Source organism: Micromesistius poutassou, assembly GCF_964030765.1.
Source record: "Micromesistius poutassou genome assembly, chromosome: 22".
Classification (NCBI taxonomy): Eukaryota; Metazoa; Chordata; class Actinopteri; order Gadiformes; family Gadidae; genus Micromesistius; species Micromesistius poutassou.
The window spans coordinates 7,909,229-7,926,283 of NC_140292.1; the positions used below are offsets into that span (position 1 = coordinate 7,909,229).

The following is a 17,055-nucleotide window of genomic DNA, read 5'->3' on the forward strand; positions in this document are numbered from 1 at the left end:
CTGGGAAAAAGGCGGGCATAAGACAGGCATATTTGGCAGTGTAAAAGCGTTTTGTATTTCTAAACAAAAAACAAGGTCCATGATAAAAAAGAATAGCTTTATTTGTAAAATAGACCAAAAGAAGCAGCAGAGATACAACATATATATATATATATATATATATATATATATATATATATACGTATATATATATATATATGGCAGTATATATACATAGTATATATATGTATTTGTATATATGTATATGTTTATATATAATAAATATGAAGAGTGATACTTGTGGTTGTGTGACTCTATTATACTATTATATGCACAGCCAGTAGTAACCATGACGACTAGCTGTTGTTGGATGCGCCTGCATCATATGAGTCTGGGAACACCAGGTGTCCATGTGGACAATTGCAAAGCCTAAAAAAGGTGATAGATAAATCAACGACTGTCTTACCTAATTTATTATATTCTTTGCATGCAAGTGATGAACAGATTGTCGTTCCAATTTATACTCCTGCTTCTTGGTATTTTTCTGGTCAAACTTATGAACCCTATTCCATGTGCAGTGTGTTTGGCAGCTGCCAGTTTGATTTAGCACACATTGCATCAAAGGTCAGGCTCCAGATTTTTTTACATTGAAATCCATTTACATTGGCACACACACAGACACATACCTACTTACAAACAAAGGATTTGTGTTAAAACGCTATATGCATCCTTAAGGATATATAGCCTTTCTTGCACACAGTATATGAGATAGTAAAACAAATAGGTATAGATATAGATAGATGCTGTGTGGAGCCACAATGCCTTTATACATCATTAGTAAACAGATGTTAAGTTGATAAGTTTAATTTTAGTTTATTCTAAGTACAAGATTTGTTAAATAGCACAATACGTTGATTAAATAATAATAATAAAAACTTAGTAGCAATGGAAACACTGATGGTAGTGCAACCAAAGGGTATAAATACATGAAACACTATACCCTCCGGTATCAGGCCTCTATAAAATCTTATTCCCTGGCATCATCGACATCTTTAAAGGCCAACAAAGGAATGCTGCCTGCAGTTGCAACTGCCATCAAACATTGTTGCGATTTATTTATAGTCGACTGATTTTCAGCTTGTGAAACAAAGTAAACGTTCACACACACACATTCTATTAGGTCATCTTTGAAGAACATTATGAATTGGATTCCAGCAGCTACACTATTGTGATACAAATACATGAACTATATATATTGTTATTATGTATAACATTCAAGGCATGAGCCAATGAACAAATTAAATGCAAAGCAAAATAAAAAAGCCATTTGAAGATCTGCCCATATATAGTTCTGCCTGGACTGCAAGACCACCTATATATAAGGGGACAGAAGATGAGACGGATAGTCTGCAGGGAAGTTCAGGATATTACAACTGGTGGTAAGTAAGACTGATGCTTCAGCTGCTGTCTAGGGGAGACCATTGTATTAGAGTGGACAATCTTTCATGCTTGGTTTCATGGAGATTATTTCCCTTTATTTCAATTACTCTTACCTACCTACTTCTTCTTTACTTTATTTATGTTTTACTTATATTTAAGTTTAAGAAACCATTAGAGTGGACATTTGCATGTACTTGTTTTCTGTAAGGTTATGTTTTTTATGCATGAGCCTTATTTACCTAACTATCTACTTTTATTGAATTTATTTTTAATTATTTCATTATTATTATTATTATATTATTATTATTATTATTATTCACAATTGTATTGATTATTTAAAATTTGTAGTATTTCATCACTGGTTCAGTTGTTCTTCAGATAAATGTAATGTTAATAGAAGAGATAATATGTAATTAAGTACACAAGTGCCGTTTCATCTGCAAATTTCAACGTATAATACAGAAATAATATTGTAAGTCAGTAAAATGTGAATGTTAGTCCTTGTGACTTGTACACATGGTGACTCATTAACATCATGAATAACTTTTCTTTTAAGGAACAATTCATTCTACGGTTGAAGGGAAAAAGACAGTAAGAATAATTTAATATCATCTCATCACCGAAAATCTCCAAACCTTCAAACCATGTGTATATTTCAGTTAAACTAAATTAATTTGTTCTTTAATTTCTTCTTCTTTCTCTTTCTTCATGAAACAAGCCTCCATCATGAGTACGGACGCAGAGATGGCCGCTTATGGCAAGGCTGCCATTTACCTCCGGAAGCCAGAGAAGGAGAGGATTGCGGCCCAGAGCGCGCCATTCGATGCGAAGGCTGCTGCATATGTGACTGATCCCAAGGAACTGTATGTCAAGTGTACCATCACTAAGAGGGAAGGTGGCAAAGTCACCGTCACAGTTTTGGCTACAAAGGAGGTAGGCAGAGGTTGATCATGGCAGGGGCTAATCTGTTGGTATCAACAGTATGAATGTAAAAGTTGCAATAGCTGCACTGGTAAGAAAACAAAAAATTGGTTTCCATATTTTAGGAGAGGACAGTCAAGGAGGACGATGTCACACCCATGAACCCTCCCAAGTATGACAAAATTGAGGACATGGCCATGATGACCCATCTCAATGAAGCCTCTGTATTGTATAACCTTGCAGAGCGTTATTCAGCATGGATGATCTATGTAAGATATTTTGCCTCAATGAAAATGTATGAAATATAAGTACTATGCATCGTTAATAGGTAACATTAATGTGAATCTCTATGACCTCCTTCAGACCTACTCTGGGCTGTTCTGTGCCACTGTAAACCCCTACAAGTGGCTCCCAGTGTACGATCAGGAGGTTGTCAATGCCTACAGAGGCAAGAAGCGTATGGAGGCTCCACCCCACATCTTCTCTGTCTCTGACAACGCCTTCCAGAACATGCTAACTGGTATGTCAATTAATATTTCAGATCCCTAATCGTATCTTGTTTTTATTAATAAAAGCCATGAAAATAATTTTGAATACATTCGTTTCACAGATAGAGAGAACCAATCAGTCCTGATCACGTAAGTTTGATTCTGTCAACATGATATAAATATGATAAAATGAATCCTACATTGGAAAACATGTCAAAATGTACTTTCTCGTCTTTTCATGCATAGTGGAGAATCCGGTGCTGGAAAGACTGTGAACACCAAGCGTGTCATCCAGTACTTTGCTACCATCTCAGTAGGTGGAGGAGAAAAGAAGAAGGATGCAGGCGCTGGAAAGATACAGGTATATAAAAAAAGATACATTAAATCAATGGATCAATACATGCAATTACATAATAAGAACATGAATTCTATAAATACAATTCAAATAGGGGAGCCCTGGTGGCGCACTGGGCTAAGGCACATACCATATAGGCACAGTCCTAATTGTAGAGACCCGGGATCGAATCCGGCCTGGCTCATTTACTGCATGTCCTCCACTCTTTCCTCTCTATCTCTCTCTATAATAAAGCTGAAAAAATCCAAAAATAAATCTTAAAAAAATAAATATATATACAATTCAAGTTGATTTGATTATAGGGGTCACTGGAGGACCAGATTATTGCAGCCAATCCCCTGCTGGAGGCCTATGGTAATGCCAAGACTGTGAGAAATGACAACTCCTCACGTTTTGTAAGTATGAGTATGAGTCCTTAGTTATTGAGTATTTTTTTGAGGATGTTAAAACTAATTATTTTGCAAACAGGGTAAATTCATCAGAATTCATTTCCACGCAAGCGGTAAACTGTCCAGTGCTGACATTGAGACGTGTAAGTATTTAGTTCTACATGTGGATTAATTAACCAAGATTAATAGTAGAGTAGGTTTTTATTAATGAATGGGCCTCATAGATCTGCTGGAGAAGTCAAGAGTGACATTCCAGCTTCCCGATGAGAGAGGCTATCACATCTTCTACCAGATGATGACCAACCACAAACCTGAGATTGTTGGTGAGATTTTATTATAATAAGAGTGTGAATAATTTACTTAATATTAAGATGAAGTGTTTTCCAGAATTGCCTTTATCTGTTCTAATATGACTTAATATGTAAATATGACTTCTGAACTATTTTAAAGGCTAGTTTTCTCTTTAGAATAAATCATTTTTGGGAAATATTATCTGTTCCATGGGATAGATTGTAAATGCATTTGGAATACTAATATTCTTTTATTCAGAAGTTATCTGTTAGGTAGCAGTATGTAGATGATAAATGATATTGACAAAAAACGAGCAGAGAAATGAGATTTATTTAATCCCTCAGAAATGACCCTCATCACCACCAACCCCTACGACTTCCCCATGTGCAGTCAGGGTCAGATCACTGTGGCCAGCATTGATGACAAAGAGGAGCTGGATGCTACTGATGTCAGTGGCTATTTCGAACACACTTAATATATTTTCCACACTAAATTTACTTTCTGAAATGTGTTCTAAATTACCCTTGTTTCCAATACAGACTGCTATTGATATTTTGGGCTTCACTAATGAGGACAAGATGGGCATCTACAAGTTTACTGGTGCTGTGCTTCACCACGGTAACATGAAGTTCAAGCAGAAGCAGCGTGAGGAGCAGGCTGAGCCAGATGGCAATGAAGGTAACCATTAACATGTATTCATCAATGCACTACAAGGTATATTGGTGCATATTTGCTTGTATTACATTTGGAATCATTATTCATTATCATTATTATACTGAATAATAATATATTCATTTTCATGTTAACTTTGTAGAGGCTGACAAGATTTCCTATCTACTGGGTCTGAATTCTGCTGATATGCTCAAGGCTCTTTGCTATCCAAGAGTGAAGGTCGGAAATGAGTATGTCACCAAGGGACAGACTGTACCTCAGGTAAGAAAAACACAATGTGTTTGTGGTACCATTACTGTTAACATGATGCATTGTTTAATATTGAGACAATATTGAGAATAATACTACGAGACGATAATCAGAGATATTTTTGATGATTTTATATGAAAATAAATTTCAGGTCAAAAACTCAGTCAGTGCCCTTGCCAAGTCTATCTATGAGAGGATGTTCTTGTGGATGGTCATCCGTATCAATTCGATGCTGGACACCAAGCAAGCAAGACAATTCTACATTGGTGTGCTGGACATTGCTGGTTTTGAGATTTTTGATGTAAGTTGTTAAATAAGTGGCAGCATTTCTGATAGCATTTCCTTCATTTGGATGCAAAAGTCATTACCATTAAACTGTTGACAACTAGTAATGTTTAGTTTATTAAATGTCCCCTACAAGTACAACAGCATGGAGCAGCTGTGCATCAACTTCACCAATGAGAAACTGCAACAGTTCTTCAACCACCACATGTTTGTCCTGGAGCAAGAGGAGTACAAGAAGGAGGGTATCATCTGGGAGTTCATTGACTTCGGCATGGACTTGGCTGCCTGCATTGAGCTTATTGAGAAGGTACACCAGAATATTATAACTATATATCATTATTCTTTGTGTGGCTGAAAAGGTACTTTTTTTAATAATCAAAAATCATTCCTTTTTTCTCTAAAGCCAATGGGCATCTTCTCCATCCTTGAAGAGGAGTGCATGTTCCCCAAGGCTTCAGACACTACTTTCAAGAACAAGCTGTATGACCAGCATCTTGGCAAGACCAAAGCATTTGAGAAGCCCAAGCCTGCAAAGGGCAAGGCTGAGGCCCACTTCGCCATGGTGCACTATGCTGGTACTGTGGACTACAACGTCACTGGCTGGCTGGACAAGAACAAGGATCCCCTGAATGATTCTGTTGTGCAGCTGTACCAGAAATCCTCAAACAAACTGCTGCCTGTTCTGTACCCACCTGTAGTTGAAGGTACAAATTCATAGTGTAATCCTAGTTTATAACTGTTAATCCATTATATTATAATAACCATTTATCTTTAAGCATTGCCTCTATTTCACAAATATAAGTGTGGAAAATGAACTCTGACTTATTACCAAAAATTAATAACAGAGACTGGGGGTGCAAAGAAGGGAGGCAAGAAGAAGGGTGGCTCAATGCAGACTGTGTCTTCACAGTTCAGGGTAAGTGTAAACAAGCAAACAAATGTAAAAGAATAAACCTAATTAATTTTTTTTTTCTGAATTGGTTCATTGGTTCTAAATTGGTACACATTTCTTGTTTTATGCTTTGACGTTTCTTTAGGAGAACTTGGGTAAACTGATGACCAACTTAAGGAGCACCCATCCTCACTTTGTGCGTTGCCTGATTCCCAATGAGTCAAAGACTCCAGGTACAGTGAGCAAAGGATATGCCATTTAGTCATTAAGCCCAACTAATATTATTGACTACAGATTCATCACCCATGTCACAGGTCTCATGGAAAACTTCCTGGTTATCCACCAGCTGAGGTGTAACGGCGTACTGGAGGGCATCAGAATCTGCAGAAAGGGCTTCCCCAGCAGAATCCTCTATGCTGACTTCAAGCAGAGGTATTAACTCAATGATTTTTCAAGGATAACTTTATAAATGTCTTTGAATATTTGAGTTATTTTTAATAACATTACAATTGTCTTCTTCAGGTACAAAGTACTGAATGCCAGTGTCATTCCTGAGGGTCAGTTTATTGACAACAAGAAGGCTTCTGAGAAACTGCTTGGGTCCATTGATGTGCCTCACGATGAGTACAAATTTGGACACACCAAGGTCTGTTTATTGTTGTCAAAAACTATGTTTATACTTCCTTAAATGTTACTAGCTGACAAAAGTATTTTCTTACAATAAGGTGTTCTTCAAAGCTGGCCTTCTGGGTACTCTTGAGGAATTGCGAGATGAGAAGCTTGCAGCTCTGGTCGGAATGATACAGGCTGCATGCAGAGGTTATGTCATGAGAAAGGAGTTTTTGAAAATGATGGAGAGGAGGTATGTTAGAAGACTTCCTGTCGAAACTCAAAAAGGTTTTTAGCTTCTAGGTCCAACCCCAATAATGGTTAGTTATATATGATGGTTTGTTTATTTTTATAGGGAAGCAATCTTCACTATTCAGTACAACATCCGCTCATTCATGAATGTCAAACACTGGCCATGGATGAAGGTATACTACAAGATCAAGCCTCTTCTGAAGAGTGCTGAAACTGAGAAGGAGCTCTCTCAGATGAAGGATAACTATGAAAAAATGAAGACAGACCTGGCAGCTGCCCTGGCCAAGAAGAAGGAACTGGAGCAGAAGATGGTTTCTCTCCTGCAGGAGAAGAATGATCTTTCGCTGCAAGTGGCTTCTGTAAGTAAACATTATATTTTGTCACGTGTGCAAACATTGAAATACATTTCATATGCACAACCAATCTAAATATCATACAGGAAGGAGAGAATCTGAATGATGCTGAAGAGAGGTGTGAAGGACTTATTAAAGGTAAGATCCAGCTGGAGGCCAAACTCAAGGAGACAACTGAGAGACTGGAAGATGAGGAGGAAATGAATGCTGAGCTGACTGCCAAGAAGAGGAAACTGGAAGATGAATGCTCTGAGCTCAAGAAGGACATTGATGACCTGGAGCTTACCTTGGCCAAAGTGGAGAAGGAGAAACATGCCACTGAGAATAAGGTTTGTAAAGTTGTCAGCAAAATACTACCACCAACTTTCTCCAAACAGTTATCAATAGTCAATAGAGTACAAAGGAAGTTTATACTTGACTAATTAGCATGTTTGACACATGTTTGGATTTGGTTTTAGGTGAAGAACCTGACTGAGGAGATGGCCTCTCAGGATGAGAGCGTGGCTAAACTGACAAAGGAGAAGAAAGCCCTCCAAGAGGCACACCAGCAGACTCTTGATGACCTGCAGGCAGAGGAAGACAAAGTCAACACTCTGACCAAGGCCAAGACCAAGCTTGAACAGCAAGTGGATGATGTGAGTAAAACAAAGCCTCATGCAAACTTAGAATTAATATCAGTAATGAAGTTCAATGAATATTCAAGCATTCATATGATTATCCGTAATTATATACAATTATTTGAGTAAATATTCAACAATACATAAGATTGTTCTTAAATATATTAAAATATTAACATCCAGCTTGAAGGATCTCTGGAGCAAGAAAAGAAGCTCCGTATGGACCTTGAGAGATCCAAGAGAAAGCTTGAGGGTGATCTGAAACTGTCTCAGGAATCGGTCATGGATCTTGAGAATGACAAACAGCAATCTGATGAGAAAATCAAGAAGTAAGACATTTGTATTTTCTGAACCATAATAGAATGCACTCCATGTGCCTTCTGATTTGTTTTACAATTTTTAAATTATTCATTCACAGGAAGGACTTTGAGACCAGTCAGCTTCTGAGCAAGATTGAAGATGAGCAGTCCCTGGGTGCTCAGCTTCAGAAAAAGATCAAGGAGCTTCAGGTTGGAGAATACTGGAGAATACGCCTAATGGCGTTCCTTTGCTGTTAATACACATTTTCTGAAGTAACATACTTTGATATTGATCCCAATTTTTCCTATTATTTAGGCCCGTATTGAAGAGCTGGAGGAAGAGATTGAGGCTGAGCGTGCTGCTCGTGCCAAGGTTGAGAAGCAGAGAGCTGATCTCTCCAGGGAACTTGAAGAGATCAGTGAGAGGCTTGAGGAGGCTGGTGGAGCCACTTCTGCTCAAATTGAGATGAACAAGAAGCGTGAGGCTGAGTTCCAGAAGCTGCGTCGTGACCTTGAGGAGTCCACCCTGCAGCATGAAGCCACTGCTGCTGCTCTGCGTAAGAAGCAGGCTGACAGTGTAGCAGAGCTGGGAGAGCAGATTGACAACCTCCAGCGTGTCAAGCAGAAGCTTGAGAAGGAGAAGAGCGAGTACAAGATGGAGATTGATGACCTCTCCAGCAACATGGAAGCTGTTTCTAAAGCCAAGGTAAGTTATTCTTAAATGCCTTCATTGTGTTAAGAAATAATATATTAAGTACGTAAATAATAATGAATGAACATGATTTCAAATTGATAAAATCGTAATCATCAGGGAAATCTGGAGAAGATCTGCCGTACCCTTGAGGACCAACTCAGTGAAATCAAGGCTAAGAGTGATGAGAATGCTCGCCAGATAAATGACGTCAGTGCTCAGAGAGCAAGACTACTGACAGAAAATGGTACATACTTCAGAAGACGGTCATTTGTACTGATCATCAATGCATTTTAATTGAAGTCTGGAGAGAGAATTGTATCTATTTTTGTTTTTACGACTTAAACATGTATTCAATATTTAACTTTCAACCTCCAACTAGGCGAGTTTGGCCGTCAGCTTGAGGAGAAGGAAGCTCTTGTCTCCCAGCTGACCAGAGCCAAGCAGGCCTTTACTCAACAGATTGAGGAGCTGAAGAGGCAAAATGAGGAGGAAGTTAAGGTAAGGTAGTATTATTCATAAAAAATTGCAGGGTACAAAGATAAAAAAATATCTTGGATTGACATGTTCCGTTTCACCTTTTGCAGGCCAAGAATGCTCTTGCTCATGGTGTGCAATCAGCCCGCCATGACTGTGACCTTCTGAGGGAGCAGTTTGAAGAGGAGCAGGAGGCCAAGGCTGAGCTGCAGCGTGGAATGTCCAAGGCCAACGGTGAAGTGGCTCAGTGGAGGACCAAGTATGAAACTGATGCTATCCAGCGCACGGAGGAGCTTGAGGAATCCAAGTGAGTCAGACATTTATAACTTGTTTTAAGTTGTTTTAGTAGATATTGTATTTGATGAATGGACACAAATCAAGCCAAATTATTCATTAACAGGAAAAAGCTTGCCCAGCGCCTTCAGGAGGCTGAGGAACAGATTGAGGCTGTGAACTCAAAGTGTGCCTCTCTGGAGAAGACCAAACAGAGACTCCAGGGTGAGGTGGAGGACCTCATGATTGATGTGGAGAGGGCCAATGGACTGGCTGCCAACCTCGACAAGAAACAGAGGAACTTTGACAAGGTGTGTTGTTATTATTATTTTTTATTATTATTATTATCATCCTATGATTCTTCCTCAGGTGCTTAATATGCACCCCTTTATTAACAATAATAAACAGGTTTTGGCTGACTGGAAGCAGAAATATGAGGAGGGCCAGGCAGAGCTTGAAGGAACTCAGAAAGAGGCTCGTTCTCTCAGCACTGAGCTTTTCAAGATGAAGAACTCCTATGAAGAAACTCTGGATCATCTGGAGACCATGAAGCGTGAAAACAAGAACCTCCAACGTGAGTTAAATCAATCACATTAGTAGCACTATTTTGCTTGTCAGACTAATAACAAATACAAATGTGTTCTTCAGAGGAGATTTCCGACCTGACTGAACAAATTGGTGAGACCGGAAAGAGCATCCATGAGCTGGAGAAGTCCAAGAAGCAGGTGGAGACTGAGAAGTGTGAGATCCAGTCAGCCCTTGAGGAAGCTGAGGTGAGGATGATTAAATCAGCAAACCACATCTACATCTACGTAAATGTAGATCTAGTTTTAACAAATTTAACAAATTAATTTCATACATTAGGGAACTTTGGAGCATGAAGAATCCAAGATTCTGCGTGTTCAGCTGGAGTTGAACCAGATTAAGGGTGAGGTTGACAGGAAGCTGGCTGAGAAGGATGAGGAGATGGAGCAGATCAAGAGGAACAGCCAGAGGGTCATTGACTCCATGCAGACCACTCTTGACTCTGAGGTCAGGAGCAGGAATGATGCTCTGAGAATCAAGAAGAAGATGGAGGGAGACCTAAATGAGATGGAGATCCAGCTGAGTCATGCCAACCGCCAGGCTGCTGAGGCCCAGAAGCAGCTGAGGAATGTTCAGGGACAACTGAAGGTATGACACCAAGGAATGAACAGCGCATATAAAATGTAGTGCAAGATGTCCTTTTCTGATGTTTTCTGTTTCTGGTAATATAAGGATGCCCAACTGCACCTTGATGATGCCACTAGAGCTGCGGAAGACCTGAAGGAACAGGCTGCCATGGTGGAGCGTAGGAACGGTCTCATGGTGGCTGAAATTGAGGAGCTGAGGGCAGCTCTGGAACAGACAGAGAGAGGCCGCAAAGTGGCTGAGCAAGAGCTGGTGGACGCCAGCGAGCGCGTTGGACTGCTGCACTCTCAGGTAAACAAACAATCTAATCCTATCATTTGAATACAAGAACACTCATGTTTTAACTGTAATTATATTATAATATGTTTCAGAACACAAGCTTGTTGAACACAAAGAAGAAGCTGGAAAGTGACCTGGTCCAAGTCCAGGGTGAGGTGGACGATAGTGTACAGGAAGCCAGGAATGCTGAAGAGAAGGCCAAGAAGGCCATCACTGATGTAGGTTTATTTTTATTTTTTAAATCATCAAACGACAAATCAAAATACCTCTACATAAAAAATTCTCTCCTGTTTTTTACGTCTAGGCTGCTATGATGGCTGAGGAGCTGAAGAAAGAGCAGGACACTAGCTCTCACTTGGAGAGGATGAAGAAGAACCTGGAGGTCACAGTGAAAGACCTGCAGCATCGCCTGGATGAGGCTGAGAACCTGGCCATGAAGGGTGGCAAGAAGCAACTTCAGAAACTGGAGGCCAGAGTAAGAAAGTAATCATCAAGCATTTAATAATAGATTTAAGCCCAATGTAAGGAGGAGATTTATTAATTCAATTTTACTCTAAAGGTTCGCGATCTGGAATCAGAGGTGGATAATGAACAGAGACGTGGAGCAGATGCAGTAAAAGGTGTCCGCAAATATGAGAGGAGAGTCAAGGAACTCACCTACCAGGTATGTCAAACTTACATCTCCAAATATGTTTCTACTACATTAGCATTTTGATGCCATTTTGATATCTAAAGGCCACATGATGTTGATTTTTCACTTTCAAATGTGCATCAGACTGAGGAGGATAAGAAGAATGGTTGCAGACTCCAGGATCTTGTTGATAAGCTGCAGCTGAAGGTGAAGGCTTACAAGAGGCAGTCTGAGGAAGCGGTAAGTAAAAGCTACATAACAAAATCAAGTTAGCAATTTTAGTACCTATTTAAACAAAATATTTTCATTTCAAACCTTTATTTATACTCGTAGGGCATTGAGGTTTCCCTCATTTACAATGTCGACGAGTTTACATCAGAGGACATGCAAAAATAACAGAAATGACAAATAACATGAGCAACATTTTCTTATATATATATATTTAAAAAAATGTTAATGTAACATGAGGAACATTTTTCTTTTATATATATATATATATATATATATATATATTTTTTTTAAATGTTGCTCATGTTATTTGTCATTTCTGTTGTTTATTTTATTTTTGCATATATATATATGTATATATAATTTAATCGATAAACTAAAAACAGTTGCAATTTAATGAGCAGAGATTTAACATTTAACTCCCATCAGTGCAGATGGGAGTACCACTAACTTTAGTGTTTGTTGTAGAGCGTTCCAAGTGCTAGAGGCATCAAAGACGAAGGCAGTTTTGCCAAGATCTGAGCGCACACTAGGAACCCTGAGAGTGAGCCAGTTGTTGGATCTGGTTTGGTAGGAACCAAGATTCCACTGTATTTGAATGTTCCTACAGGAGGAGCAGGCCAACTCTTACCTGTCCAAGTGCAGGAAGGTTCAACATGAGCTGGAGGAGGCTGAGGAACGTGCTGACATCGCCGAGACTCAGGTCAACAAGCTGAGGGCCAAGAGCCGTGACTCTGGAAAGGTAATTGGAAGGCAAAGTACAGTTCAGATTATTGCACAAATATATATCTTAGAATCAGCTTAAATGATTTACTTAAAAAATTACTATATATGTAATTCCTACATTTGTTTTGTTTTTCTCTTAGGGAAAGGAGAGTGCTGAATAATTCCTTTCCATTGGAAATATTGCAGATTGTAAAAGTCAAATACAATATGACACAATTGTGAATGGCATACAATAAACTAGACATCAACTTTCCATCCTGTAATGTGTAGTTATTTTTTTGGCTTTACTTCCTTTGCTCAGTCCTAACAACAGGGTTTATCTTCATTGGATGTAGCCCGAAAGGTTTAACATATGAATATGGATATGGATATCAATGTAGTGAAGGAAAAAGAAAAGCAATGCTTTGGAATGTGTGTGACATTTTAAAGTGTAAACATTGGACTATTGAGAAACATACAACTAATGCAAAAGTTCATTTTTGTAGTGCGGTGCCTCCACTGAGAAAATAATCCACTTACTTAGGGCGAGTCAATAGTGTCTTCACAGAATTAAATTAACATGTAGATATTAATTACAAGAGTGGTGATTGCAGATATACACCTGGTGTAAGAAATCGCTATACACCTACCCAGCACTCAGGCCTAAGCCTTATTAAAAAATAATTTAATTTATTTATAATAACAATGATGAGAGAGAGAGAGAGAGAGATAACAATGATAATTTAAGTATTTACCCAGCACACACGTAAAACATAGGCCGGGTTACTTGCCTAAACAGGCTGGTGCTTGTAACCCAACAATCAATAACCAACAACAATTAACAAGTAAACTGTCTGCTCTCAGTGGAGAGAGCCAAACAGCAACAGCTAGCTACGATGCCCGTCCAAGTGTCCGAGGGCGATAGAGTGTGTGTGTTGTTGGGAAAAGCAGTCTGCCTAGTTACTTGACCAGATAAAATGAGACGGAGAGGTAATAAAGTCTATCAGCACGAGGGCCTCGGATTTATTGAGTAAAGTAGCAAAGGTAATACAGATTCATAAAGCGTGAGAGATCGAATATTCTACGTCCCCTAACAGCGCTGAGGTCGTCCGGAGCTTCGCCTCCGAAGAGGTTCTGCCTCGGAAGAGCCCCCGTGATTTGGTGCATGAGAAACTTATAGTATCTTTCATGGCCAGGTGTGTGTGCTAGCCTTTGTGTGTGTTATCGAGGGTTCTCTTGTCCCTGAGCCTCCGAGTTGTTTTGTCTTTCTGTGTGATGTGTGGCCTCGCCATCTAGCTGAGGCAGCCTAAGATTTCGCTTGGCCGGGTGTATGGGGAACCACGTGGGAGAAACGCTACTCATGCTTCGGACATGAGTATGCCATACACACCCCTCCTAGGGGGTGGCATCCACCCCGGCCTTACATTGCATACATCCCTTTTCCCAATGACACGGAGTGTCCTCCGTAGACTGATGGGGAGAGGGCTCGAGGGTCGTCTTCACCCTCTTGAATGTGTGGTATGTTGTGTTTATTAGATTTGGGCCCAGGGTTGACTATATTCATAATGTAATGTCCATTTAGGTTATTTTTGCCCATCAGTGTGTGTGTGTGTGTGTGTGTGTGGGTCCCAGGCGCTGTCCTGTAGCGACTTGGTCAACCAACGCGCGGCAAAGGAGTCTTCCTGGCAGATGATCCCGGAGCTGGAAATCCCAGGCAAACAGCAGTAGCTAGTGATACGGGTCCTGCGTCCAACTCAGCAAGACAGCACAGCTAGTATACTACTATTGCCAGTGTTGTGCATGAATGCATTCAAAAGAACGCGTTATGGGCATTATGGGAGGTGATCCACAAAAGCCTATATGGTCGGAACAATGGGATGTCGGAGCAGAGGGTTTATTTTTTTTTTCGAAATAAAGGAAAAATGGAGCGTCGGAGAAATGGGCAGTCCTCCGCAAGGCAAAATAATATATAATATACCGGTATGGCGATATTGTCTCAACTAGCCTACATATCTCTTTCAAAAATATACCGGTATAACCAGTGTGAGAAATACCCGTCAATATGCGCAATAGGCCTAACGATTTACATTTTCTCAATATGCAGTAGGCCAATTCATAACATCACAATATGTCATGGATGCAAGTCAAGACAATAAGTCTATAGCCTACATGACAACACACACACGCACACACTTAACAATTTTTGATAATCCGATATGCTATAGTATTCGTAAAGCAACACTGACATTAATTCGCACCAATCTGGCGCACTTAGAAGAGCAATCAACTGAATAAATGCCAGATATATAGCCTATCGGAGACTGGCACATAATCAGTGCACTTGCAAATGAGAGCCTGCAGTAGGCTACGACCGATCGTGGTGTGACATTATTTAACCATCCATCTACAGCAAATACGATCAGACAGATACATCATTGAACACATACATATATAATTGATTAAGGGCCTAGTTTCAGAGGTCCTTACATACACATTTATATTTATATATATACTAGAGTTTCAACCTCTAGTTGTAATTAAACCCATAGCTATAATGTGGAAACATTGTGGTCAATAATGTAACAAATTTCTGAGTGCATAATATAAGAACATTTTGCCTATAATGTTACAACATATAACATTTTGGTTCACCTATTACGTAATGCAAGCATAATAATTTTCTCCTTACGTTATGAAGCAAGCATAATCATTTTATACTTATAAGCCATTTTCACACATTTTTGCCACATTTGTATATCAGGAGATTTGACCCTGAGGGTGATTCACACTTGAAAATTATTATGCATATTACATTCTGTAATATGCGGACATCGATCACTAGAATCAACGGGGGTTTAGGGGGGTGGGCTTGCAAGGGGCGGGATATGACGTAGGGTCTAAGTTCGCAAGAGGCAGGATAAGTGTGGCCGCGTTCATTGTTTTGAATTGACCATAGACAAAATGGAAGCAGAACGGGCAGAACTCATCGAGATCATCTTAAATGTTGCTAAAATGAATATCATATATATGATCATATATATATGAATATCATAATGGAATATCATATATTCTGTTGCATCCACAAAATCCGAAGCATCGATCGATGAAAGATTGGAGCATGAGTTAGAGACAAATAGAAGAAACGACAAAGAAGAAAGGTATCGCGATGGAGTGGAAGGACGGGACCCTATAATGTTCAGCTGACTGTTGTCAGTAATAAAAAAGTGAAAAACATTTTCTATACGCGTGCAGCTGTGAACTCATGTATTGTAATTTATTGTATGATGTGTATGATGAAGATGAAGACCTATCTTTTAGTGTTCACCACGAATGACTCTTAAAAGCAGTGCCAACATTTAAATATTTTTTAACTATTCATCGAACAAAAGGCAACAGGTTGATTATCATTTAGGGTGCCACTCAATGAGATGAAATACCGACTTTCTACTGCTCATTCACATATAAGGTAATTTACATTTCCTATGTTATGGTACGGCCCCAGGTTTAGATATGGTACGGCCCAAGGCTTAGTTATGGTATGGCCCCAAGATTAGTTATGGTACGGTCAACATTGTCTCCATTTAGTGTCATTTGACACTCACTTAAGAAGTCACAGTTAAGTATCTATTGAGTATTAGTTGAGGATCAACATTGTCACAGTTAAGTTTTTGTTGACTTCCCTTGACATGTTGTTGTGGAAATATCAATCATAATATACATTTATATACAAATTATATTAAACTTGTTTATATAATTACTATTCACAAAGGAATTGTATACATTCTCCCTGTACCTAGAGATACCTCACTGTTGTCATTTGCATATTGCCATTGTAGCCACAAAGTCTGATACTGAGGCCAGGCCAATCGACTGACTTCTTTGTCGTATAGATTCCTTCAACTGTGTTGCAGCCTTGCTTGCAGACTTGCAGACATGTCCACTTCCCCCATAGTGTATTGCAGTTTAACTTGGCCTCTCCCGCCAATCCTAAACTCTCCACGAAGGTTCATGGTGTGTTCCAGATGCGTCGGACACCAGCCTTCCGAGGTCCAAATGGGGAAATCTCCCAGCTTTCTTGCGGCATTTCTCTGAGGCACGCCCCCTTTTGGTCGTGCCCCCTCGGAATTCTGAGAGTATACCGAGGTCAGTGATGATGCTCTCAACAAAAATGGCTGCGCCCGTGAAGAGATTTATTTTCTTTGTATTTGTACCACGTTGGTCATTTCAATGTCGATTTTAAATGCTCTTACACACTTGATTACATTGCTACTTTATTCCGGTCACCAATGTATGCAATGCACGGTCTGGCTGTGCGTGCAATACAATGTAAAGTTGTGTTGTCCGTTTTCGAGCTGGTTTGCTAAAGAGGCTAATGTAGCTAACAATAACAATGACTAGCCAATGACATGACACGATCACAAAGACAAACGGGAACGCTATAAGTGCTATGACACAGGAAATGACGTCACAAGTGAAACTCGGAATGCTGGTGTCCAAGGAATCTGGAACA

At 39.5% G+C, this 17,055-nt stretch overlaps 2 protein-coding genes across 2 annotated transcripts; both read left to right on the forward strand.

Annotated features, from left to right (window-relative positions):
* Positions 1–1,389: 1,389 nt before the first annotated feature.
* Positions 1,390–2,982, forward strand: LOC311367971 (myosin-4-like; the record flags this gene model as incomplete). Its single annotated transcript, XM_084486837.1, has 6 exons — positions 1,390–1,418; positions 1,976–2,010; positions 2,138–2,352; positions 2,466–2,609; positions 2,704–2,860; positions 2,951–2,982. Exons 3-6 carry the CDS (start codon positions 2,146–2,148, stop codon positions 2,980–2,982), a joined length of 540 nt encoding a protein of 179 aa, XP_084342963.1. The 5' UTR covers positions 1,390–1,418; positions 1,976–2,010; positions 2,138–2,145.
* A 1,428-nt stretch (positions 2,983–4,410) lies between these two features.
* Positions 4,411–12,819, forward strand: LOC311367970 (myosin heavy chain, fast skeletal muscle-like). Its single transcript, XM_084486836.1, has 30 exons — positions 4,411–4,541; positions 4,678–4,796; positions 4,936–5,085; positions 5,206–5,376; positions 5,473–5,773; positions 5,915–5,985; positions 6,107–6,194; positions 6,276–6,393; positions 6,484–6,607; positions 6,687–6,823; positions 6,926–7,181; positions 7,262–7,504; positions 7,634–7,810; positions 7,976–8,121; positions 8,211–8,301; positions 8,408–8,797; positions 8,903–9,029; positions 9,165–9,283; positions 9,370–9,566; positions 9,660–9,843; positions 9,941–10,106; positions 10,181–10,305; positions 10,397–10,705; positions 10,790–10,993; positions 11,074–11,199; positions 11,286–11,456; positions 11,541–11,645; positions 11,757–11,852; positions 12,451–12,582; positions 12,707–12,819. The coding sequence occupies exons 1-30, from the start codon at positions 4,442–4,444 to the stop codon at positions 12,725–12,727; spliced, it is 4,764 nt and encodes a 1,587-aa protein (XP_084342962.1). The 5' UTR covers positions 4,411–4,441; the 3' UTR covers positions 12,728–12,819.
* The last annotated feature ends 4,236 nt before the right edge of the window (positions 12,820–17,055 follow it).

Bases quoted from the DNA above. Each gene is read 5' to 3' on its own strand.
- LOC311367970 (XM_084486836.1), top strand. From the start codon at position 4,442: ATGGGCATCTACAAGTTTACTGGTGCTGTGCTTCACCACGGTAACATG. The intron at 7,811-7,975 runs GTGAGTAAAACA...ATTAACATCCAG, and splicing joins TTGAACAGCAAGTGGATGAT to CTTGAAGGATCTCTGGAGCA. The intron at 8,122-8,210 runs GTAAGACATTTG...ATTCATTCACAG, and splicing joins TCTGATGAGAAAATCAAGAA to GAAGGACTTTGAGACCAGTC.